At 36.2% G+C, this 27,972-nt stretch overlaps 1 protein-coding gene across 3 annotated transcripts; it reads left to right on the top strand.

The window, feature by feature from the left end:
• ldlrap1a (low density lipoprotein receptor adaptor protein 1a) lies at positions 1 to 27,972 on the top strand. 3 transcript variants are annotated; one of them, XM_073858113.1, is made up of 10 exons: positions 1 to 247; positions 10,447 to 10,589; positions 12,578 to 12,690; positions 14,315 to 14,429; positions 14,746 to 14,818; positions 16,992 to 17,087; positions 18,884 to 18,990; positions 19,816 to 19,850; positions 20,699 to 20,730; positions 22,990 to 23,620. In XM_073858113.1, the coding sequence occupies exons 1-10, from the start codon at positions 163 to 165 to the stop codon at positions 23,034 to 23,036; spliced, it is 846 nt and encodes a 281-aa protein (XP_073714214.1). In that variant the 5' UTR covers positions 1 to 162; the 3' UTR covers positions 23,037 to 23,620. The 3 variants fall into 3 exon arrangements, with proteins under 3 accessions (XP_073714214.1, XP_073714215.1, XP_073714213.1); XM_073858114.1 differs by lacking the exons at positions 20,699 to 20,730; positions 22,990 to 23,620 and adding an exon at positions 27,573 to 27,972 and having other exon boundaries at positions 3 to 247; XM_073858112.1 differs by lacking the exon at positions 20,699 to 20,730 and having other exon boundaries at positions 10 to 247.

Raw genomic sequence — 27,972 nt, 5'->3', positions numbered from 1 at the left:
CAGTCTCCCCGCGTCACTGGCAAACGTCCTTTTGATTGACCGATGACAATCCCCGCCCACAATGTTTAGTGACTCAAGTATTCCCACAGATGTCGGTGTCACGGTAACAACAAAGTTGCGAGTGAGAAGCTTGAAAACGCTTCTCCGATTTAAAACTCCGTCATGGATGTCCTGAAATCAGCCAGAAGAGCTTTAATACGCACCCCAGGTCTGAGCAAACACCCGTGGAGCTCAGGCAAACACCAAAGTGAGTATTTTCACTACATTGGGAGTTTTGTTTAGGGTTATTTTCACGCGTCACTTATGTTGTCCGTTAGCTTTTGCAAATGACCGTCAAATTGACGGCGTCAGTAATGCTTAATAGTAATACAAACAAATATATCCGTTTGCCAACCTCTAGTAGTTTTAAGGGAAAATGACTTTAAACGGATGATAATCCTATTAATATTCACTGCATAACAGTTAGTTTTAGGCATGATGTTCAAAATGTAGTCTAGGTAGACGGCTGTTGTCTGGATCATGCCACATACTGTAGATTTATATGTTTCTCAAAGAAAACTGAAGACAACAGCTTTGTCATCACAAGCCAGCATTGTAACATCTTTCTATTCTTTCTGTATCTGATTTCTCATCTTGGCATCCATCCATTAGTGTACAAGTAGGCACTTGTTGCTGGTCTTAAAAAGATTTCTTTAAAGTTCAAATGGGACAGATTCGCAAAGCCCCAAAAGCAGGTGAAGTGGCTCAGCCTGGTCTTTACGAGCAAATGTAAAGGGGTTTCGCCTTAAGTTGGATTAGAGAGTTGCCTTGCATTTTTGTTTCCCTCTTAATTCTCTCAGGACTCCACCAAAGCTGCTTTGTTCTGGGGCTTTGTGCTTATCTTTATCAGCTAAAATACCAGAAGTTTTCCAGTGTAAGTTCAGTCATAGTTTAATCACAGTTAAAGGACACCTATTATGCCCATTTTACAATATGTAATATAAGTCTCATGTGTGCCTAGAATGTGTCTGTTAAGTTCAAGCTCAAAATACCCCACAGATCATTTGTTATAGCTTGTCCAAAATGCAGTTTTCATGTGTGTACCTTTAAATGCGAATGAGCTACTGCTTCTCACTCCCTTAAAGGCATAGTTTGGCCAAAAATTATATTAAACCCATGATTTACTCACCTCCAAGCCGTCTGAGATGCGTATGTCCATAATTTTAAAGATGAACACATTTTCAGTTATTGTAGAAAATGTCTTAGATCTTCCAGTCGTTAACAGTAAAGTTGCAGGGTCCATGTCCTTCAGGTCCAAAAAATGGATTTATCCTTTCCCAAAGAAATCCAAACGGATAATAAACAAAGGCCTTCTGAGGGTAATCCGTGCGGTGTTGTTGTAGAAATATCCATATTTAAAACTTTATAAACGAAAATAACTAGCTTCTGATAAAGCCTATTTTTTTTATTTGGGCTGAACTATCCCTTTAACAACAGACAGTGAGCGCTTTTGGTTAAAGCAACACTATGTAGTTTTTTTACCTTTAAATAATGTCCTTAAAATTATTTCAGTGACAGAACAACTTTTAACTGGACAAATTGTACTGTTGCTGCAACCTGAGCAGCCTCCTAGCTGCTACAAGCACACTCTGAAAGTGGTGGTGGAGGGTAGGAAACACAGCCCCGCCCCTCCCCCTGCCTGCAGAAGAGTGTCTGATACCAGGCGCTGTTGCGCTTTTCAACCACATGGGGGAGCTGTAAGTCATTTTTACATGGAAACTACATAGTGTTGCTTTAAAAATAGATCTAATTCCTGTGAATACAGTCTGAGACAATAGTATCCTTAGCTGCATTAGCACTACAATGTGCTAACAAACACATTTACAAAAGCTTTGGGTAAAATTAACCAGTCAGTTAGTGGTTGTGGGTGGGGCTTTGTAGTCAATTAGTGGTTGTGGTTGGGGCTTTGTTTGTGTGACATCACATTTAATGGGGATTTGTTGTTGTTGTTGTTGTGTTCATCATACTGCCAACACACATTTATATCCAAACATTTATGACCTTGTAAAAGTGGATTTTGCATTATATAGGGGCCCTATGATTTTTGTGATGCGGAAAACACGGACAAAATCACAGAATCCACATAAAAATGAAATTTACTGTACAACGTGGAATGTCACAGAATTTGGCAAATTTTGGATTCCGTCATTTTAAAACCCATTGTAACCTTTTGTGTAATGTTGGACGTAAAGAAAGGACACAGCATACAAAATATACTTTGTTTACAGAATCATTCACGATTTCAGGATAGATGAAGAAAAGTAGCAGATTAATCACTGCAAACAAAGTGTAGAATAAACAACAAGAAAACTAATCAGGAATGTGACGCTCTTCACATCTGTTTAAAAGCGTGTATAGCTTGTATACAGTTTGTTCCTCAGATGAGGGCTCACATCCACAAATATTCATTACACACCAAAAATTAAAATCATTCACTACTCTTAACTTCTGTAGCTGTACATTTAATTCATACAGAAAGGACTGTGCAATGTTTTATTTGTATTTATTACTAATGTTAAATAATAGATTGTTGTAAGACAATCAATAATATTCAGTATTTGTTTACGTTTCCAGTTGATAAGATTAAGATTTAGAGATGATTACTAAAAGGTTAATTAACCATTAAAAGTAGAATCCAGAAAAATTGGATTCCGGAAAACACAGAATTTGAGAATAAATAAAACAGAATTTGTGCTAAAAAACGGATTTCATAGGAAACTAATAATATGTGCCCTGCAAGCTTCCACTGTTTGTACTCTCAGTCAGTGAATGATGGCGAATAAGATACATTTGTCAGTGTTTTAACATTCTTTGTGACCTACCTTATGACGTTTTCCATTGAATAGTATGGCCCGGTACAGCTTGGTGTAGAGCTCACTTTTGTACCTGATACTTTTTTAGTACCACCTAGATTGAGGTTCTAGATGAGCTGTACCGATCCTGAAACGTGTAACACTCCAACGTCATGGTTAAATGCAAGATTAGTTTCCCCTCGTGCACCGTCGAGCAAACCAAGTGATGTCATCATCTGTGCATTGTTAAGTTCCCAAACTCCCTTTTAGTGGTGAGAAACATCCACATTTTATTTTTTATATTATATATAATATTGTTATATTTTATTAAAAAAAACCTAATAATAGAGGCGAGGCATGAATATCAGTCTGTGTGTTATCTATTTAGATGAGGGAACTGTGTGTTATGGATGCGAGTTTTTGGGAGACAAAATACTTTATAGGAATTTTGTGAATTAAAATGCACAAACCACACTGTCAGAAAAAAGGAAAAAAGGTTGTTCCTTTTTCTGTCGCTGGGGTGGTACCCTAAAAGGTACCTTTTTGTACATTTATTGGTATAAAACACATTGAAATGTTGTACCTTATGGGGTACAATATTATACCCTAAGGACCAATTGTGTACCTTAAGGAACAATTTTGTACCAGTTAAATTTTAGGGGTTCAAAACAGTTAACTGTACTTTTAAAGGTACAGAATCGATCCTTAAGGCAGTGGTTCTCAAACTTTTTCAGTGTGCGGCCCCCCTTGTATATGGTGCATTCCTTCGCGGCCCCCCAAATTTTTTTTATATCAAATTTGTTCTAAAACGTAACATTTAATAAGACAAAACATATTAAAGTATACAAAGTAGTGCTGTTGGTTAGTGGCCTTATTTTTTTTAGGTTTAATTACACAGAATTCATGATAAATTAATGTGTTTTATGAAATGTCATAAAACTGGGGCCCCCCTGGCACCATCTCGCGGCCCTCAGTTTGAGAACCACTGCCTTAAGGAACAGCAATGTACCCCCAAAAGGTACAACATTGTATTATGTTTATATACCTGTAAAGGTACAAAACGGTACCTTAGGGTACCACCCCAGCGACAAAAAAGGCACAGTCCTGTACCTCTTTCTCTGACAGTGCAGAACCAATAATACTATAAAGTTTGACCCTTTAAAATGCATGAAAATTATCATATTTATAATTTTTTGTGTGCGGTTGAGTATTTTATGATGAAACATGATATGGATACGACTAGGGCTGGGTATCGATTCAGATGTTCCAGATCGATTCGATTTCGATTCACAAGCAATAAAATCGATCCAATTCTCCTTTCGATTCCGATTCTCCGAATAGATGTTCGATTTTTATGCTGGATTCTCGATTCGACTCAATGAATATAGATTTAATACAAATACTATATTTATAAAAAAGAACAGTGAACATAAGTTTACAAGTGGGTAAATAATAAAAAGAAATCAAGAGCCACAAACATATTAAACTCTTTTATTTTAGGTACACATCTCTAATTTTCAAAGCATACAATTATATTAAATACAATACAATTTTGATGCAAGATGAAAAATGTATGCTAAAAAAAGTCAAAACAATCGCATTCCTTGATCAAACAGGATCAGTTTATTTCATTTTAAAAAATCTATTCGTGGCCTTTGAAAATCGATTTTGAATCGACCACATAAAAAAAACAGATTAATCGAAAAATAATTTTTTTGCCCAGCCCTAAATATGACCTTACTATGAAATAATAAAAATGCTTTGTAACTAAGAGAAATGCACATGGATATTTTAACCATCCAACATTAACATTTGAGATATAAATATGGTTAAAACATTTGCTTAAAACTAAAGATGACATTTGCATGGAATTGTCTACAGAAGTTTAATTTACAGATGGGTAGTCTTATAAATAATTGTGTTTAAAGACACTTATATCAGTTTGATATAAATTCACCTCGTAACAGTTCATAATTACATCCTCTTCCCTTTCCACTCCTCATTCAGCTATCTATTATTACTGATCAATGTGAGAAATGTCCTTGTGCCTCGTCCAAAGTCATGTGCCCAAAAAGAGAAAGTGCATAGCTTGCAGACATGGCTGCATTGTAATGAAGAGAGATTCCAGTGGAGTTTTTATGGTGTGTTATAGCGGTGAGATTTATCGCCTGTGCCTCTGGATCTTTGGTGTGTCCGTACCTTGCACATACTAAAAAGGGAGGCAATCTAAAAGAGAAAGACATACAGGAGCAGTTGTTGAGACATTTCCAGGCAGTCCATTTGGTAAAAAGCATTCAATAATTCTCATGTTGCATGACCTGAGACACCGCTTGGATGCTTGCTTGAGCTGTGTGCGTGGGTCGGCATTCGTTGTACCTTTTCTATTATTCAGATAACATTGTTTTACGGTAGTGCGAGTCAATATTTCGTATATAGGATTTGTAAAACAATGACCTGGCGCATTATGGTAATGAGGATTTAATGGGGAACTATAAGTAATTGTTACAAAAATGTCACAGTGGCATGATACTTGGCATTAGTTATTTTTAGGAATTAAATAAAATGGAAATGTGTTTTTTCTTGGGAGATCATATGCTCAGTTTATCAATAATATTAATAGTTTTGATAAGTCGTTCATCCCTATACCTTTCATTTCTACTATGTCTTTCTATGCAAGAATGATTTCCTAAAAGCATTATTTGTTTTTTCAAAAATGTCTACTTTGACAAAATAAACAAATTGGCATTCTTCCTTCTTTGTTTGGCTGAGGTCGAAATCATTTGACGTGACCATGAATGCACATTCTCAGAATTGTTTAAAATACTATCTCAGTTTGCAGGATAATCATATCTGGCCTTCACCCAACGGCGAGGGAGCTTACACGCTACGGTCACCCCACCCTAAATGGTTCTCAAGAGACATTGAAATGAAATACAGCTTCCCCCTGGGCTGTGATTAAGTGCCTGTGGGTGTGTCTGTAATGAGTAGCCTATAGTCTTTGAGATGCTATCTGTCACTATGGTTATTATTATGCCCTTCGTTCTGTATGAGAATTGGCTATATATTTATATTGATTAAGAGTTTAATGAGCCATTTGGGTCAAGAGGACTTATCACATGTCTCACAGAATGCTTAAAGTTATTTAATACTTCAAACTTGACCTTTGAAGATAATGTAGACAAGCTTGTCTGATTTTGATGTGTGCCACTTTGTCTGATTCCTAGGATTTATCCTTGGGCGTTTTCTAAAAGTTTAATGTAGTAGCTTCATTGCCAAAGGCAGTCGGGTGACTGAAGAACTCACAGGGGCGAAGAAATAAAAATGCATGAAGTGAACAAGTGGAAATACTCCTCTAGTTCCTCTAGTTAATGGATAGTTTAAATATTTTAATGTTTTGTAAAAGCATGGCAGCAGCAAGCAGCCTCAACTATTTCATTGTGTCACTTTTGCAAGGCCTTGAAGTCACATTTACACATTGTAATTTTAGCCATACAATAGAGGGTAAAAGTCACATTGGCCTTTACAGATAACTGAAGCTGGAAGTAGTTTTTTTTACCTTATGCTAGTGAACACATACAGTCGAACGCACAGCCTTTCAAAGCATACTTTTATGTTAAACTCGAACTTGTACATAGGCAATGAACGCATGCAGTTCCTTTTCTGGCCTACAGGGTCCATAAGTAACAGATAAGTAGGTCTAACCACGAGTAAAAATTCATGTAAACATATCTCATATATGGCCTCCATTGTCGATGTGCATTTTGCTATTTTTCATTGTTTACATTGTGAATCAACACCCCTGCACAGTTGCCACTTTTTTGATAAAATAAAATCATCCATGTGCAACTTGCACGTACGAAGTAAGAAATGACCAAATTTGCATTATGCGGACTGTTAACTGACCCACACATACGTATAAAACGTGAACTTTACTTTGGCCTTAAGAGTATAATGCTAAATAAAACTAAGCCATTTACTTACAGCTTGCTCCAGCGCAAACCATCATTTTGTCGTTAAAAAACTACAGTTTTTAACTAAAGACGTGTATTATTAGCACTGAAAAGGTGTGGTCTAGTTATTTTTGGATCTGACCTTATTGCATATGCATTTCTAGGAGTTTTCCTTTCAGACGCAACATTTTTGGGAGGAGATTATTAATAAATCGTTCTCGCAAGCATTTTTTATGATTTTCACAAAAGTTTAATGCCTTCCAGAAAATCTTATTCTTAAAACATATAAACATATAATATATTAAATGAAAGAACAGACCATCTGCTTTCAAAGAAAAAAAAAAGTTTCACCCTACCTTCATTAGTTCTTTTTATCACCTCTCAAATATGGGTAGGTTTCTTCAAAAACACCAAATTTTTAACAAAAAGCTTTTTTTTGGACTTTTGTTAGATATCTGATTATTTAGATAAAGCAATCCTCAAAACATACACGGACCTACAGCTGTTTGAACTAGGGCGATACTTACAGGTTTTATAAGTTGTGGAAGAGCGCCTGGTGGATAATAGCGGTATTGCAAATTGACGGAAATACTCGTCGATGGCGGGGAAAGATTTAAATGATTCACGCAACGTGATTTACTAATGTTTGCGCATGTGACTGGTATTTGCGCTATTATTTATCGCTGAATAAAAGCATGTCTTAAATTACTTTGCGCTTGAAATGACTGCAATCATTGCTAATCACATGGCGCAGAGAATGCGTATTACAATGCAGAGGATGGTTTTAACATGTAACGGTTTATTTGGAACATATTATTCAAAAACGTTGTTTGCCAAGCCATGTTATTTTTAATTTGCTGATGTAAATAAATAAGGAGTCACTAGGAGAAGTCATACAATACCAGACCAGGGCTCCAGACTAACTTTTTTCACTAGGAGCACAGTGGCCCCCAACTAAAAATTTTAGGTGCGCAACCAGAAAATTTAGGGGCACACACTGTAAATCAACATGGTATCCAAATATTCACATTTCTACTAATTTCTCCTGTATTACTAATAAATACTTTAATGATAGATGCAGAAAGTACAATGTGCTGTTTTCCAATTCAGTGTCACATCACAAAAAAGGTAAAATTTACTGGTCGCACATGTGCAACTGGATGTAAAATTCAGTGGCACACTCTCAAATTTTGGTGGCAAAATGCTCCCATTTGGTGGCAGTCCGGAGCCCTGCAGACGTTTCAAAACTTCTTGTAAACCTTAATTTTCTTGTTCTCCAGTTCTTTTAAGTGTCCTATGGCTTCATTAGCAGGGATTACACACCCCGAATTTTCCGCTGTAATGTCTGTTGTGCTGAACTCAAGATCAGCTCTGTTTATTTGTGACCCTGAACTAATTTGCGCTGCTCTTAGTAGATTGTGTTGGTCATTGTGGAAGCTGTGGCGCCTGTGTTATTTAATTAGTGCTTTTTTAGTAAAAAAAACCTTGCAGATTAGGGATGTTCATATTGACCGTTTTAACCGTTTACTGAAGGTAAGAATTTATGACGATTAACATTATCAGTTAAAAGAAAAAATTATCTGTTAACGGCGGTGCGTGTCGTCATGAGCTGACAGACATTTTGCCACTTTTCTATCTTTAATTTGTGAGTGTCCTGTAAATAACAAATTATTCCTGCCCTGACGGTCTGATAAAGTAATCATTTGTATAAGAAATAATTTGTGTGCGTGTTTGAGTATGGTTTGGAAGCTGAACGGAGTGTGCGCGCAAGATATGCGCAAGATGACGCGGTCTGTCTCCATCTCGCGCACATCCGGACAAACCTTCGCTGATGGCCTCTTACCCTGACCATAAACATTTCTCTTTTGCACAAACGGAGAAAGACGACCCAAAAGCAAAACTTTTTGAAATGCATTCTGCTTTAGAAATGACCACTGTGGTAGATGAAAAGAGACAATCTGCCCTTTTTGGATATTAATAATCTGGACTAATCGCGTGCTCTTTGATAAGGTAATGTTGCGTGAATATCTGTTAATGTATGAATCCTGGTTCTGTTGTTGATCTGTCGCAGCTGTTTACACGTTTAAATGAAATAAAATGTTTTGTTTTTACCAGGTCACAGACAACCGTCAACTGTATTTTTACTCAATGACAATTTAATATTAAAATCTTATAAGTTAACGGTTAATGTTCGGTTAATAAGCTGCGGTTGTCGGTCGGGAAAATTAACTGATATGAACATCCCTACTGCAGATATTACCACTCCTATCAGGGTTTTTTGGGAATTGCGCTCTCACGCTAATTTGCCCTGTTTAGTAAATCTGGCCCGAAAAGGTTAAAGCAACACCAAAGAGTTTTTTTTACCTTAAAATAACGTTTTCAAAAAAGTTTCAGTCGTTCATCCACTCGAAACGGGGTGAACGGCACTTTGACATTCGCTTTGCAGCCCTTTATTGGCCAAAACCGCACCAAAGAAGTTTCCAACTGTCGGGTCGCGGTCCTGTAGTTCAAGTGAAAACTACAAAAATGTGCTTCACGGCAGACCTACAATCCAATCAGAGCCAGCTTTGCTGCAGTAGGCTAAATTATTTACGACAGTGGAAATGGACAATTCCGCTTCCAACCTGTAGGGGAAGCAAAGAGCAAAAGCTCTTTAGTGTGGCTTAAAGAAGATAATCTCTGCGGTTGCCTGTGAACTCTTCCCCCGCCATTAACAAGTTATCTTGTCAATTAAGAGGCAACGCTTTTCCGCCAAAGACAAGTTTTTACGTCAATCCATAATTCCGCTATTATGCAGCATGTTACACACTTTATAAAATAACACAGCATTTACGGATCCAAAAGCCGTAAATACTCTGCCTATGTTTGGATCATTGTTTTGTATCTGATCTTTAACAAAAATGCTAATCTCAGTTTATTGTTCAAAATGTGCTGTTTTTGAAGAAACCTATTTGAGTGGTGATAAAAAAGAACAAATAAAGATAGCATGAAACAGGTCTTTTTGTCTAAAAACAAAGCCTCTTTTTATTTCATGTGATATATTGTATATTTATATATTTAAAGAAGAACATTTTCTGGATTTGCATTAAATTTTTTGAAAATCATACTAAATTATGGAGCTGGATGGCAACTTTTTTTTTACTATTTTAGACTATTGCACATACAAGCACACAAAAATAATTCTTTATTGAGAGCAGTGTATAGTTTTGTTTAATAAGAGAGCCTGTAAAGAGAGAAACTATGCAAGATATGCATGTTATCTCTGATTCTTATCATGATGGAGCTATGGATCCTGCATACCACACAAACTATGACGCTCAAAGCTGGGATGCATGCTATCTAAGAGTTACAAATGCTCAAAACCAAGGACCTTGGATGAGGATCTATAGAGGCATTTAAAAATGTTTTTGGCCTGGAGTATGAGGGTTTCTAGAGCAAAGGTTGATTTCAGCAAATATTTACCCATGCAATGTTTTTCTTTTAATATTTCATAAGTCCTCCATACCTAAGCAGTACAAGTATCTTGTGTGTACTTTAGCCAAAGCAATATACCGTGTGTGTGTGCTGACTTGGTTTAACCTGCATGTGTACAGTAAATGTATTTGATCTCTCCAGATTTGATTCATAAACACTTGGCTTTGCTGTGCTTTTTTGCCTTTGTGCAGAACTTTCTGAGAACTGGACCGACACCAGGGAGACTCTTCTGGAAGGAATGACATTTAACCTCCGTTACCTGGGAATGACGCTAGTGGACCAGCCCAAAGGCGAGGAGCTCTCAGCAGCTGCTGTTAAAAGGGTTGTTGCCACGGTGTGTTCTGTCAGATGACATATTCTTTCAATGTTTAAAATGAGTATTCCTGACCCTTAAAAAAAACAGATATATAAATATATGAAGAGTTTGGTTCCAAAAATATGAGATACCACCAAAATCAGTATTGTTTCAGGTCAGTATTAAAAGTCAATTCTTCATTTTACGCAAAAAACGATATCCGCTGTGTTATTGAGTCATCTTTTCTCCCTTTTTTTCCAAACCGCAACAACGCCAGTCCTTCATCTCTGCAGAATGCATTAAATCCACTCAACAAATCACAGCGCACCATTCCACGCATTGTAAACAATAATGGCAAAGCGTTGAATACACACAGAATCTAAGTTTTCCTCATCTACTTTGTACTTGGTAATCAAAAAAGAATCACTTGGTGTTCTACATGAGCGGCCGTGTGCACAAGGTTGGTAATTTGCATAAAACATGCCCAAACCAGCTCCATATAAGGGCTTTCCGCAGCGCTTGTCCACAGAAAACTTTAGAGAAGTTTGTCATAGAAGCAAAAGAGCTCGTAAAGAAATCCATGATTATATTTATTATCTGTAAAGTTCCGTTTTGCTTTGTTGATGGAGGAAGCCAGTGCTGTCCACCAACCGGAGTAACGTTAAAGAAGTATTGGATGCCTTAACAAATATGACATTTAATTAATTTGACAGAGACGCACATCTGTTTCTAAAATAAAATGGACATTAGATCAAGTGATTGACGTTTGGACTTCTCATTACATTTACATGATATTTACATTAGGCATTAAGCAGACGCTTTTATATAGAGATTTAAAAAGTGAGGAAGGAAAGCGTGAAGATTTGTCATAACGCGCATCTTCTTTATATGTTTAGAAAAATATATAATATAATGTATATGATAATAATAATAATAATAATAATAAAGATTATGTTTAATAATATATAATACAGAAAATAATATAATATCTAATATAATCATGTAAATTTTATATACCAACATTATTATAGGCATTATAATTATAGCCTGGTGTTTGATTATAGTGTACGTGATTATTGCGTACAAGTGGTTTTATTTATTTTTTAAATTTTTGCATGCATTTAGAAGACATTTTGATGCGAAAGTTTTTGTTGAATCACGATTTGTTTGTGAAAACATCCGTATGCACATCTCACACACACATTTGTGCGTACGCATGCTTAGTGAATGAGACCCAGTGTTCTTTACATGACAAAGTAAGTGTTTTGATTAATGCCATTTAATGTCTTTGTTTTTTTTAATCAGTGTATACCACTAGTCAACTAAATAAATATAACATGGCAAAGATGAATGCACGTTTATATATTGATTTAATAGATTTATAGCATTTTGAAAAAAAAAGTGTCATGTATTTATTGCATTTTGCGGAAAAAAATAATCAGTTTTATAATAAATCTTTGAAAATCAAATTATGGATTAGAATTTTTAATGTTATTATAACCTAAAGATGCTATGTGAAAGTTTGTAACAGAAAATAGTGGCTTTCATCTCGTCACTTTCATGGTATAGAAAACACGTTTTTATCGAAATAGTCTAAATGGATTTATTGCGTTTTGAAACAAAACTCTTCATATCTAATATATCTCATTTCATAATTACACAGAACATCAATGACTTTCATTCAAAATCATTATCTAAATTCATTCGTGTCTGGCACAAGATTAGTTTTTAGGATATGTGTATGTAAATTAATTGTAACTTTGTGATTTGCAATGTTTGGCAATGTTTATGCTTTACTCGATTTATAGAAATAATTAAAGGGATTTATCATCATTTACTTACCCTCATGTTGATCCAAACCTGTATTTCCTTATTCTGTTGAATACAAAAGAAGATAATTTGATAAATGATGGTAAGCACACAGGAAGTCAGTGGATACCGCCAACTGTGTGCTTACCATCATTTTCAATTAAAACAAAAGATTTTTGTTCCACTCACAATTGCTTTCATTTATTCTTAACTGACAGGCTAAAGCCAGTGGGAAGAAACTGCCTAAAGTGGTTCTGAAAGTATCTCCTCAGGGTATCGTCTTGTGTGACCGTGTGTCTAATCAACTCATCGAGAACATTTCCATATACAGGTGAACTCCACACGCCTCAGCACTTTAACTTCTCTTCTTTTCATCCGCCTATTAAATATTCACTCACTGTACTGCCGAAACCACATTGCATTGTCAAAAGAAAAGTTTCCAAAAAGTAGGCACTTTCACTTCCAAGAAATGAGTTTGTAGTCTGGCCTACAGCACCAATGATTTATTCAACCCACCAATGTTTCACCATGTACACACGCGCACACACACAAGCAGTGGTTTTACCTCAGTGGTTGCCACTACAAACCTTGAAATACAGCATATTGCAGAAGACCAGCAATAGCTCGCATAAATCTCTTGTTCACGGCAGGATGTGCTTTATATGGTCCACCTGTCCACGCACACACACTCTTTGTTCCAGATCCCATATTACAGGGGTAGGCAACGTCGGTCCTGTAGTGCCGATGTCCTGCAGAGTTTAGCTTCAGCTCTAATCAACTAATCAAGGTCTAAAGATTCATCTGAAAACTACAGGTAGGCAAGGTTTTCTTATGGGTTGGAGCTAAAATCTGCAGGACATCGTCAGTCCAGGACCGATGTTGCCTACTCCTGCCATATTAGTTTAAAGAAAAATCCTTACTATTAGTTCTTAAAGGATTAGTCAATAAAAAAATCCAGATATTTACTCACCACCATGTCATCCAAAATGTTGATGTCTTTCTTTGTTCAGTCAAGAAGAAATTATGTTTTTTGAGGAAAATATTTCAGTTTTTCTCATTTTAATGGACTTTAATGGACCCCAACACGTAACAGTTTAATGCAGTTTAAAATTGCAGTTTCAGAGGACTCTAAACGATCTCAAACGAGGCATACGGGTCTTATCTAGCAAAACGATTGTCATTTTTGGCAAGAAAAATACAAAATATGCACTTTTAAACCACAACTTCTCTTCTTCCTCTGGCTGTGTGACGAGCCAGCACGACCTAACGTAATTGCGTAATGACGTGGAAAGGTCACGTGTTACAAATATGAAACGCACATTTGCGGACCATTGTAAACAATAAACTGACACAAAGACATTAATTATTATCATTCGACATACAACAACATAGGAACGGTCCTCTTTCTCCAACACTTGTAAACACTGGGGTGTAGTTTCGCATTCGTCATCCAGGACCTCTTGACGTGATGACATATTACGTGTGGTCGCCCTGGCGAACCTCTTGAGAATTTGTGGATTAAAAGTGCATATTTTTTATTTTTTCTTGTTAAAAATGATGATCGTTTTGCTAGATAAGACCCTTATGCCTAATTTGAGATTGTATGAAGTCCTTGAAACTGCAATTTTAAACTGCATTAAAACTAATAAGTGTTGGGGTCCATTGGAGTCCATTAAAATGAGAGAAATCCTGGAATGCTTTTCTCAGAAAACTTAATTTCTTCTCGACTGAACAAGGAAACACATTAGCATCTTGGATGGCATGGGTGTGAGTAAATTATCTGAATTTTTTTAAGGAAATGGACCAATCCTTTAAACATTACGGCGATACAAGAAACTGTGATGTTCCAGCTTAGATAGCTGCTGTCTTCTCCATATCTACTTTGCAGAGCATCAACACATTTTTTACTCGAAAATGGTCCTTATCTTTGTTCTGTTTGTGACCCTTTTACTCAGGATATCATACTGCACAGCTGATAAGATGCACGACAAAGTATTTGCTTTCATCGCACAGAACCAACAAAATGAGACGCTGGAGTGCCACGCGCTCCTCTGTGCCAAGCGGAAAGTTGTGAGTGTTTGTTTGACGCTTTCGTTATGAAAACTATGAATTTTTTTACATCTGAAATCGGGTCAGCACAAACAAACATGAAAAAAAGACATTGTTTATTCTGAAAAACAGCTGACCAGATTTCACTATTTGTGTCCAAGGACAAAATGTTTTCCTCCTGTGGAGTAAAACTTCATCTCCTCCAAACTTTAATCCAAAAACATGGTAACAAGTCTGCTGGGGATTGATACTAAAGTTTTGATGTGAAAGCTTGGTTTTGGGCATGTCCTTATTTTCTTGCTGATTATTTCCCTGACGTCTCGTTGTTTTCTCCTAGGCTCAGGCTGTAACCCTCACAGTGGCACAGGCCTTCAGAGTGGCCTTTGAGTTCTGGGAAGTTGCAAAAGAAGGTACAGAGTATTTCAAGATAGGGGCGGTTTCCCGGACAGGGCTTATCCTAGTCTCAAACTAGAGTGCATGTTTGAGCTGCCTAAATTTAAAAACATCCTGTACTGACATATCTTAACATATATCAGAGCCATTGTTTTGTCTTAAGATGCACACCAGTATTGTTTTTGTAAGGTATGTTTGTAAAAACTACTTAAATGTCCTAATATAGATGATTTCATAAGTAACAACATAAACAAACGGCTTTCGTGGTCATAACGTAACTTCCGGTAAACTCTGCGAAAAATAAATCCCTTATAAATAAAGTCCTTTTAAAGCAACACTAAAGAATTTTTGCTCTTTGCTCCCCCTACAGGTTAGAAGCGTAATTGTCCATTACCACTGTTGAAATACTGCAGCATAGCTGGCTCTGATTGGATTGTAGGTCTGCCGTAAAGCAAGTTTTTGTAGTTTTCAGTCAAACTACAGGACCGCGACCCGACGGTTGGAAACTTCTTTAGTGCGGTTTTGGCTGATAGAGGGCTGCAAAGCAAATGTGAAAGTGCCGTTCACCCTGTTTCGGGTGGATGAACGACTGAAACTTTTTTGGAAACGTTATTTGAAGGTAAAAAAAACTCTTGGGTGTTGCTTTAAAGTAGTTTATTTATATAGCAAGCAAAATGAACAACACATAGATTACATAGGAACCCAAAACATTTGTTATTTTCGACGAGGTATTTGTTTAAGAGTTCGGTTACAGCAACTAGTCAGACCATTAAACAAACAGAAACTGGAAGTAAAGTTCGGACCAGACGCTTATTGCGTAACCGTACGTGCGCCCAATGAAACAGTCTATAACTAAGGCCTAGTCCTTGATTAATCTACAACCTGTCCGGACCACAAACAATAATTTCATATTTTTGAAAAAAGAAAAGCTGATAGATGGTTTCATTTCATGCATTTGTCGCAATTACGCACCTAAACTGAACCTCCGATTTCTATTTATCAGTCTGGCTAGTTGCTAAACTGATCTCTGAAACAAATACCTTGTGGAAAATTTTATTTTTGGTTTGCTAAAGACGAGGGGAGATGACAAGCATGGATCATAACTGTGTAAAGAGGTTTGGCAGCTAGGCAAGATTTCAAGGACCTGTAGCTAATACTCTAATCTTACACAGTAACATTAGCTCAGTGTAATAGCTGATACTTGTTAGATATGATATATGAAAGAAGGTAATTTATTTCCCTTGTTATCAGAAATAAACTACTGTATTATTGATATTATGAACTCATTCAAATCTTTAATCTTTCTAAATAAATTATAAACGTAACGTGATAAAAACGCTACAAGAGACACATAGAGGGATCAGACTTCGACAGATCACCAGACATCTTCTCTAATTATTTTCTATTCAAATTATTAAAAGATTTTCAGATGATTTCATCACTCCAGTCTGTCCGGTTGAGGGCTTTTATTGCAACCATAAACACCTACGTTTATCTTCAAATGGTGTCTTCGACGACCGTATACTATAAAAATGAAGATCATCTATTTTGGCATTCCTATTCTGACACTCAACAGCACAACAAAACATTTTCTAGGGAGTTATATTGTTCGTTTCACTCGTGTCTCATTCATTTTCACTGTTTTTCTGCCACCACATTGCGCGCATGACGTAACTGTGCCGTCGACTCGCAAAAGGTCTATAGTAAGATGTCTCCTCTTGTTATATATAAAAGATTAAAAAACGTGTTCCTGATGAGTTATTATGTTTATCTCTGCAATACCGCAATTAATAAAGGTTATTAACTAATTTTAAACTCTGTGTATGTTTTGATAATCGTTCTGAATCTGATCTCTAACAAAATTTCCTTCACAAAAATGCTATTATTTCAGCTATTTCTAAAAAAATGTTTTTTAAAGAAAAATACCCACATTTAGGAGTTTATAAGCAGAGAAAAAATATAGATAGGGTGAAAGTTTTTTTTCTCGTTTTGTTTGTTTAAAAGCAGAGGGTCTGTTCTTTCATTTGATATATTTGTATGTTTATAACATTTTCCTGGAAGGCATTTTGTGAAACTTTTGTGAAAATCACAAAAAAATGCTGGTGGGCAACTTTTCAAAAAATGGCTGGCGGTGAATGAGTTAAAGGCTGTTAGTGTGATTATAAATATAATGTATTGTTTCTCTTTCAGAGAGGGAACACCGTGTAAAGTGGGATTCAGCTGGGGAGATGTCCAATAGCTCTCATTTGGAGATATCAGCCGGTCTGACCAGCACGAAAGGAGCAGGTACAAATGCACTTGTACTTGTGGTTAAACTTTGACCCTTTCTTTGTTTCTAATTATAAGTCTGTGTAAAGCACACAAAATTGTGTGTCAATTAAAAGAAAAGTTTATCCAAAAATGAAAATTACCTCATCGTTACTTTCTTAAGGGCCATTTACACAACAAAAATTTTTAAAACTGTAAACAGTAAAGTTTTAAGAAGTTTGGCTGTTTGTTTACACGATAACAGCGTTTTGGTATCCTGAAACTTTTGAAGACGGGTTTCAAAGTGCAAGTTTTTGATAATGATGCCTTGTTGTCTCTGTATTAACCACGTAAACACCAATCTGTGATAACGGTGACATTATGCACATGTGTTAATTCAGTCTACAGGCATAGTTAAATATAGCCAAAAACAACAATGGTGGCCTTCAGGACTGTGTTTGTGCTGCTGATGATATGGAGTTTATGAATGCTTATCCAACAAAGTTTACCAAATTTTTTACCAGTGTGTGTTTATTGCTATTGCTCTGTAGACGAATACGCATATTCTGTACCAATCTTTGCATTACCTTCTACTGGCCTGGCACATGTAATAGTAATATAGCGTATTTAGTCATATTCTGTGTAAACACGTTGTAATTTTTATAAGCGCATGAAAAGAACTTATCAGTTTCAGTCCTGTAAACATAGCCTTAATTTTCAACTTTCTGTTGATAGCAAAAGAAGATTAACAAACGATGCACACTTCTGCAAAGTAAGTGAATATGTACAGAGGCTGTTGAATTATTAAAGGGGACAGAAAGTTTGCTGAGTAAAATTGTATTCTGCTCTTGGATGTATAGTCCTTTTTTACGTATATGCCAGCGTACGCACACAGCCTTGCAAAACATACTTCATTTGACGAATGTATACAACGACATTGGATGCATGCAATTCCTCTGCTGGCCTACAGGGGTCCGTAAGGAGCAGTTAAGTAGGTCTAAAGGGGTGACGCCATGAGTTAAAACTCACTTGAAACTCTTTCATGGTACAGTTGTAAAATGAGGATACATCCTGACGTGTCTCATATATGGCCTCCATTGTCGATGTAGCTTGCGTCTGTTTTGTTTATGCAGTTTTTAATCGACTACCTCGTGAATCGACGTCCCTTGGGCACGGTTGCCACCTTGTGGATGAACTACTGACCTACGCATACAAAAATCTATTCTGATTGACTAAATTTGCACCACGTACTGTACGCTGACCCTCGCTTGCGCATAAAAAGTTAACTATACCCAGGCCTTAAGAAAAACACGTGGACGTTGAAGATCTTAATGAAAAGATTTGCAGTAGCAGTGAGTATGCAAAGTACTAAGAGTTAAGCGGAGTCAAAATTGTATCGATGTTGACAATTTACTGTTCCTTCAGACCTGCTCAACCAACTATTTACATTTTAAATAGTTAAAGTGAAGAAAATGTAATTTGAAGTGATCAGTTCCCATTCTCACACCTTCTGTTCTTGCATAGTTGATGTTGTTTTAGCTCCGACAACCCAAACGATGGGGTGATGTCATTTTTTTTTACTTGTATTATTGAATCTCATATTCATTTGCTCAACCATCATTCTCGATATCTTGCCATTCCCATCCTTAAATTGACTGAACCTTCCTTCAGGTGTTATTATTTGCTACGATAAGTGTTTTTAGGGTAACACCTAGCATAGTGTGGGATGTGTTTAAAGGGGATCTGTGATTTCTTACAAATGTGAAGGGAGAGAGAGAGAAATTGTACCTAATTTAACACAATGGCAATGATAAACTGTGTTTTGTTTTGTTTAGCTGTAGCTACAGGGAACCTGTTGGACGTTGATGATTACACAAGTGTTGTGGTGGAAAACATGGACAACCACATCGAAAGCAACAATAACAACCACAACACCCTATGGGTAAGGACTTCTTCAAGACATAGGGGCTGTTTACACTTGGTATTAAGATGTGTTTTCATCGATCGGATCACAAGTGGATGAGAGACACACATTACGTTTACACCTGGTATTTAAATCCGTCTCTTTTGTCCACTTTCGACCGCGTCTGGGCTGAATACTATGAGGGGGTGGTCTGTGAGACGGTGGGCGAGTCTCTCTGCTGTCATTCAAACCCGAGCGGGAGTAATTATGAGTTTATATGGACGCAAACTAATATTATGTCGGAGTGCACTGCTTGTTTAGCAAGTAAACATGCTGCACAGTGTTTTGTACATGAGTATGTAAGAGCTTTCTTTGAATTTTCAGCGCAATTGATGAAATAGGATCGCGCAACTTTCACACGCTTTCAAAACGAAACTACGGAGATCAGCTGCTTAGTTTTATCAATGAAAGGCTAAAAATGCGCTGTTCACCGAATGTTCACGCCAGAAGTCAAAAAAGACGTAAAACTTGTGTTTAATACCTCAGATTAAATAAATGGGCGGAGAGAAGGCGGTCGCATGTGGCTGTTCGAACGCATTCATCCACATGTGCGTTCCGCAACTCCAAAGCGATCCGATCGAAAGTGGTTTCGACCACCTCTGGATGTGGTTGAAAGTGGTCGAAAGTGGACGAGCTCAAAACGTTTTGAACACCGTTTACACCTGGCATTAACGTCGTCCACTTGTGATCCGATCGACGAAAACACATGTTAATACCAAGTGTAAACAGACTCATATTTACATGTGTTTTGTAATGTGTCGCATTATTGTCGAGTGACTTCTTTTTTGTCCTGGCTTGAAACAGGATATGGATGATGGTCTGGAAGAGGCTTTTTCAAGGTATGAGGCATTCAAAGCTTGTAAATCTCCTTTAAATCTCTCTTTGGCATGCGCTGTAAGATCGATGTAAAGAGAATGCTAATAACCTCGCACACATCAAACTGATCTCAGACTGACCTTTCTTTTTTTTTCAAAATTGTCTGAATCCTTTTTTTAAGTTCACACAGCCTAACATCTTGGGAAAATTATTTATTTTCCTATTTGTTTATACAGAACCAATATAAAGCTTTCATAAATGGTACTTTGTCAATAAGTCACCATGGAAATGCAGAGTTGGTTTTCTATCATTTATTTCTGATATTATAAAAAAAAAAACCTGACCTGAATATTTGTGCTTTAAGTACGAATGCTTCAATATCATTTGATTAAATTCACCAGGGAGCTCAACATGAAATGCTTTAATGTTTGCAACACGCTTCCAAATTCATTTTTGCTGCCCCTCGTTGCTCTTAAAACTCAATAGTAGGGATGAAAAATAGAGAGTGACCTATTTATAACTGTACACTAAAGGGCACATTGGAAATGCATGATACCCTTTGTTGGCTAAAATGTTTTTTGCCATTAATCTTTATAGAGATGAGTACCGAGGCAGAATGGTTTGTCACATCTACACTGAAAAAATGTTTCATTCAATTTACTCAATGTTTTAAGGTTGTTTAAGTTACATTTAAACAAATGTTTTTTATTTTATTTTACTTTTTTGTTTTTGTTTAGGTGTATCTTAAATAAATTGACTGCAACCACTTGCCTTGGGAAGGTTGAGTGGATTGAATGAATCATTTTTTCAGTGTATTAGAATTTTGATTTATAAAGAAATCCTTGATTATTGTACTTTCATTTTCCTATAGCTGCAGTTTGGATAGTTATGAATACTCTCCAGGTAAAGTCTGCAGGTCCTGTGCCAATCCAGCCCAAACCCACCTTACCCTGTGTATCATACTGTCCGCCAGGCTGTGTAACCTCTATCCCATCCCGTCTCATTTTCTGTAGTGATCCATTTTCATGTAAAACTTAAAAGGTCACCTAATATGAGAAATTACCTTTTTTTATATGTGACCCTGGACCAGGTCTTAAGTAGCATGGGTATATTTGTAGCAAAAGCCAAAAATACATTGTATGCGTCAAAATTATCTATATTTATTTTTAATGCCAAAATAATTTTTTATGGATCATGTTTCCATATTTTGTTAATTCCTTACCATAAATAAATAGTAGTTTGTGAGTGGATGAAGTTGCTAAGGACTTCATTTGGACAACTACCAGATTTTCAAATAGTTGTATCTCAGCCAAATATTGTCCTATCATAACAAACCATAGATAAGCAGAAAGCTTATTTAAATGACCCTTATGACAATTGACCGTTTTGTTGTGCAGGGTCGCATATGTTGTTTGAACATAATTGGCTGTTATGATAAAAATCTGCCCTTTCCTTTTTATGAAACCCCTGTAAAACCTCTCTAATGGGACAAGCTGTTGGCATATTATAGAGGGTATGCATTGACGTCACTTTTCCACGTGACCACGCTGGAGCTCGCCCTGTTGAGTGGCAAACAAAATGGCTGGTTTTCATAGCGGGTGCTGCGAAAATGCCAGTAAAACTGACTATTATCAGCTTAAATTGAATTTAGTTGGACTTGATAGCAGAGGTGGACAATACTAAGTTACATTGGTTACTTTTTCCAAGCATCTGTGCTTTATTAGGGTGTTTGTCTTGGGAAAAACTTTACTTCACTACATTCTAAAGCATAGAATCATACTGTGTATTCTTTTATTTTGCATATTTACATTTATTTAATACATAATTACATTAAAATTGTGTACTTTTACTTGAGTAAAAGTATGTTAATGTGCTTAAATATTAAATGTAAAACAAAAAACTTATTGTTATGAAATGTAATAGAGTAAATATTATGATAATATGCTTTGGAATGTATGTTTAAAAAAAACACTAATAAAATACAAATACTTGAAAAAATATGTTTAAGTAGAAAGTAAAACCTCTGCTTGATAGTGACGCTAGCAACTTATCAACCCACCTGTGGTCTGTGGACGTTGGAATGAACGGTCAATTTATTTCTCCTTTCGGTGTTTTTTGGCAGTCTGTAAAACGATAGCTCCGAATTCTTGTTAATCTGTTAGTGCAGTCTATCGCACAACAGCTTTTTCCCATTTCTATGCGTTTTCATCGTGTTTTCGCCAATGTCACGCTGTACTCAAATGTCTTTTGCCACTCAGTGGGCGTAACCGCAGGCCCTCTCGCCAACGGTGACTTCATGTGCATACCCTCTATAAGCAAACTGATGTGACTTTGCGCAGGCTCCGCCCACAACCATCCTATAAAAAATTAAAATAAAACTGTATGTTTTCAGTATGGATAACAGTAAATGAGGGAGGCTCATTTGCATTTAAAGAGACGCACACAAAAACATCACTTTTTCTTGCACACCATTTCAACATGGTAAAATAAATGATCTATTGGGTATTTGGACCTGAAACTTCACGGGGACATTCTGGGGACACCTGAGACAAATATTAAATCTTGACAATTGGCATATTAGGTGACCTTTAAAAAGTCTTTGTAGTTTTACCCTCACGGTTTGTTTCTTAAATATCCCATGATCCTCAACCTAGCAAGTTTTATATGTCATTTGTGTCAATTCTAGTTTTTTTTGTCAATTTAGTTTCAGTATTTCGTTGCCACTGTTTTTTTAGCATCTCTTATTTGTTTATAAACATAACACTAGAAAAAGATAGCATTGATTCTGCATGGCTTCTAATCTTATAAATAAGAGCAGTAGGCATATTTACGTAGGCATAGCTACACTGTAAAAAAGTTGGTTCAACTTAAAAAGTAAGTTACAGTGTTGCATGAGTTGAATGAACTCAAAATTGTAAGGCAACCAGGTAACTTACCTTTTAAATCTGTGAAAAAAGTGTATTAACCACAAAACCAGCCTTTTAAATGAATCATTTAACCATATGGGCAGTTCCTAAATAACCAATGTGACCAGTTCTTTTTAGGGAAATCATCAGTTTTGTTACTTATGGTAAACATGTCATTTGCATGGAAATGCCCATATCTTAAAAAACGCTCGCTAACGTATTTCATCTTATAAACTTTTGTCTTCTTTCCGCAAAGACTCGCTGAGTCTCGTACTAACCCCCAGGTTCTGGACATTGGGTTGACGCCTCAAGATTGGAATTCTAATTCTGATTGGGACAAGACCAATGAAAGCGCACCCAATGCTGATGAGCTCTTCGGCATTTAAGCACTGATGGGTTTGTGGGGTGGAAGCGAGCCCAAGATCCTTGCACAGAAGTCTGCTGTGGTGCACACACAGCGATCAGTGGAAAGAGGGACCAACAGGTCTGATATCTTTCACACCAAAGCAATAGTAGACACGTCTTAATGTCTACCTGAGTTTACATGCTTTATTTTTATCAATCAATTTGTATACAGAATATCGTATGTAGGTGCCGGAGTCAGTATTGTATTCATGTATTAAAAGAAAAGAGTTTATTAAGAAAGTATACAGATGCACATTTTAATGAATTAACCCTGTAGTATGCTGCTTTGAGATTATTACCACAATGATAACATGGACATCAGCTTTACCTGAACAGTACACCTGATGTCTTTAACTTTCTACACCGCACATGAGTATTTAAGTATTCACATCAGTATTTTAATGTTGTAACACCTGAGGGTGCCATGTAATATTTCTCTATAAATCTAATAAAAGTCTTAATATTATTAATTTCTATAAATATACACTTTCTGTTGCAAATTCATTTCATCCAGGAGAGGGCAGCAATTCCTTATTCTGGCATTGTACATTTGTAAAATGGTGTGTAAAAGGGAGGTTTGAATTGTACTCTGCAGATGAGAGCAAAAACACTTGACACCACAAGTGCTTTCAAGTTTGGATTTACTGAACCACACTCCTTATGAAAGATCCTTGTATTCATCATGTTGATATGATGGCCATAGAGAAAACAACCTAAGCACAGGTTGCTCCAGTGAGACTGAATTAATCTGACTACTATTTACTTTAATATGAAATCTGAACATACTACTGTTTAACATTGCCTATAATCGCAGATAACGTATTGAGAAAAAAAAAACAAATTATACAGTACAGACTCCTTTATAATATGAAATATTGCAAACTAAATGTTCAGACAAATCAAATTATCGGAGCCATCTTAACTGAGATAATGTCGGACGGAAATGTTAAACACACAGTATAGGGGACGAAATGAATGACTTGGCTTATGTGACCCTGTAATCCAGACTAAAGTCTCATAATCTATAGATGATATTAGGAACATGAAATATGGATTTCAATCTTTGACATGACCTTACTCAGTCAATATTGAAAATATGAAGGTTAGATTTTCACACAATGCTCTTTACATTAGAATTTGATGTAGGAAACGGCAAATAAATCACAAACTGGGTTACATTATTTTACTGTTAAAATGTCAAATGCATTTTTTTAATAGAACCTATCTTCCAACACATACGATTGTTTTGGTCATTTGTTCATACCCCCAAATACGACCAAAAGATGCCAAATTAGCGCCTCTACTGGCAGCAGGTGAAACTTAATATATTAGGGTATGAAATATACTGGAATATAATTTTGCAATTATGACATCTACTGGGATATGATTTTCAACTTAAAACGCCAGGGTTCATTTTATTTTAATACAAATTACATTATTCAGGCATTAAGGGATAAATAATGTACCATTTATTTATTAGACGATATAGACGACCAAACAGTCAACCTTTTTCAAAACGTAGGGGAGAGCGGGGCACAACCTAATGCTTTTTGGTTTTGGCTCAATCATAAAAAAATTGAGTTTGATTAATTATATTTTTACACAAGCATCACACACATCTTGCTACAAATTAACATTTGAAGTTTGTTTCAGAAGCAACAGAAGCAAAACGTTACAACCCCATATTGGTGGGGTTAATTGTAACAGGCAGGGGGTTAGTTGTAACACTTGCTAAAAATTAAGTTTGCAGGGAAATATTTCAATACTATTTTGTCTATATAATTTAAGTGGATATGAATATTGTTTATATATCTGTCTATTATAGACGGGTATCTACACTATTCATCCCTCATCTAACCATAGTTAAATTATAAATGGATACAAATGTCTAAATATGTGAGAAATAGCAGCACAATAATGACAAAAAAAACATTTTTATATGTGACCCAGTCTGTAAAAAACATACTCAAGTTTTAAAACCAAATTCTGAGATAATGAGCATTACAGTCAGATTTGATCCATTTTTATTTGATTATGATTTTAATCTTTGACATGAACTTATTCAATCAATATTAAGATATGAACAAAAATAAATTTTGACACACAATTTTTGATAAGACAGGCACATTTATTTTGTTGGCAGCCAGCAATCATTCGTGTGTAGCTGATTTAAAACAATGGCAAGAACTACGCTAACGTTACCTGTTTTCACAGTGTTACAATTAACCCCACTGGGTCAAAATATTTTCAAGCCCACCAAAAAAGTTGCTAAGAGCTGCAGACATATTTCAAAATGATGCATTTTTAGTCAACAAGATACTGATTAATATGACATAGCATTGGATTTGGTATCTTACACACCCAACTTAGAAACCGAAAAAAACATATGACGAAAAGATTTACTTACATGCCACCAAAACATTCGTTCATCAATAACTCTCTGGAAAAACATTACACATTTCCAATAATTTGCGGGAGATCGTCTTTTGGCAGCGTGAGAAAAATACTGGAAAAACAAATCGTTCAACCCTGTGCAACAATGTAAACGGTGCGTGTTACAATTAACCCCGCGTTAGTTTGTGCCCCGCACACCCCTACTTAAAATTTTCCAAGTTTGACGATGTCAAACGATCGATTTATAGGAACAAAAGATGTAAAAGTCACCATAAACCTCTGTAATTATCAGATTCGATCTTCCCGCCAGAAGAAGCGATGATATGTTATCTTTAAGGGAAAAGTATGTACGAAATTTATATCAATTAATCATAAAATGGCCCTGATATGTCACTAGACATTAAGAAATCATTTTCATTTCAAATACTTATATCACTGACAGCAGTGGTCCGGCCAAGATATTGTCATTTAAAAACTGGAGTTGCAGCCCTCAACTGATGTTTATGTTGTCATTTTGTGTATTGGCCACCAGTTGTGTGATTGCAGTACCAGTTTTGGCCACAATCCTAAATACTGTTCCTTTAATTGTAAAATAGCATTGTCTATCGTGTGTCACGTGACGAATTGCATCATTACGTTCTCTAAGAATGTGAAGCGCTATTGGCTGTCTTGACAGATTGCGTCATGACTTCAGTTTGCACGGTTTGAAATGCGAATTGTTTGTAATTTTATACTGTTATTGTTTTTTTTGTCAATTTATGCAATAAATACCTGCGACAGCACTTTTACTTGTGTATTGTATTTTATATTGTTGAAAAGTGGTTGGGTTTTAAGGTAAAGGGTGGGGTTAGGTGCTCTAAAATATCTTTAAAACCATAAATGTTTATTAAGCTTTTTCTACAAATGTTTAAAATGAAATGCGTCTAATCTGATGTATAAGGCAAAACCTTAAAACGTAACGTAATTAAGTTCTTGCACAAACAAACTATGAACTTGTTATTTTTAAAAGGAACATACTATGGAAATCTGACTTTTTTTACATGTTTAAGTGCTATAATTGGGTTCCCAAAAGTGCCTCTATCAACCTAGAAAATTTGAATAGATCAACTTAGTTTTAGTAAACCATTTTCCAGGAGCATGTGACAAAACAGGTCATTGAAATTTGGTGGTGATGTCAGAAGGGGAAAATACCACCCCTTAAACTGCACTATCCAACCGCAGGATTGCCATTTAGTGCAGAGATCAGCTCATTTGCATGTTAAAGGACACACCCAAAACGGCACATTTTTCCTCACACCTACAAAGTGTCAATTTTAACATGTTATAATAAATTATATATGATATTTTGAGCTAAAACTTCACATATATATATACTCTGGGAACGCCGAAGATTTATTTCACATCCTAAAAAAGTCTTCTGAAATGTCCCCTTTAATTATATAAGAGAACCAAGCTTGTCGAATTGAACTTCAACAGTCAGGTTGTGTACAAGTTTGACAATACTTGTGAAGTATATCTTTTTTTTAAACGTACTTACAATTATTGATACTTGACTTTTTCATTTTTTGCTTAAATCCAATGGTGTCAGCAGATTTGTGTTGAGGTAGGGTACAGCACTGTAAATATTACTATTAATAGTATGCAATGCATTTCATCTAATATAGCTTCAGTGTGCATATTCAGTTGCATGTGTGTAAAATGTCAGGTGTGTGTGTGTGGGAGGTACCGTGTGACGTGAAGTCCTCCAGAGACCCCTTGACGCAAACGTACGCATTCACGCTGGCAGACTACCAAAAAAACAAAACATGTATGAGAAAGTGTGGGAGGCATACAGCTTCAGAAAAGCTGGGTCGCCTTGTGTTCCTTTTCTACGTACGCACACACACACAGACTGTATTATCTTGCCTGAGGATGTTGCCTCTTGAATTTAATTTGCATTTATTATTTGCACTTCTATAATGCTGCTTCACATGACGTGAAGTGCTCATTCCAAGCCATTTAAAATGCATATATCTATTATTCTCTTTATGCTATATATAGGTGAGTAGTGGAAGAAGTGGCATCGATTTTTACCGAGGTCTCTTGTCCAGAACACATGAAGCATGCAGTTTGCAGCCAGTAAAAATAGATGAAATCTAAAGGGCAGAAATCTGGGTGCACAAGCATCTGTATTCACATTGACTGGCTGATGGGATTTTGCTTGCACACTGAACACACAGAGGTGAGCAAGATTGATGGGTTTGATCACAGGAGAGTTGGCTGAGAATGAACAAAAGCGTTGCATTATATTTCATGTTTTACCTTAGGTACTCAAACTGCAACATTCATCTGTAATTCTCTTCCTTAGAGGCTCAAGCGTTGATGATGTTGATGTATTATGTGTTTCCCCCGGGCAGTCATTCGGTATAATAAACGTGATGTCTGTGTACGTTTTGAAAAA

This window comes from Misgurnus anguillicaudatus, chromosome 20 (assembly GCF_027580225.2).
Source record: "Misgurnus anguillicaudatus chromosome 20, ASM2758022v2, whole genome shotgun sequence".
NCBI classification, from domain to species: Eukaryota; Metazoa; Chordata; class Actinopteri; order Cypriniformes; family Cobitidae; genus Misgurnus; species Misgurnus anguillicaudatus.
This window is presented reverse-complemented; position numbering and strand designations above follow the sequence as displayed.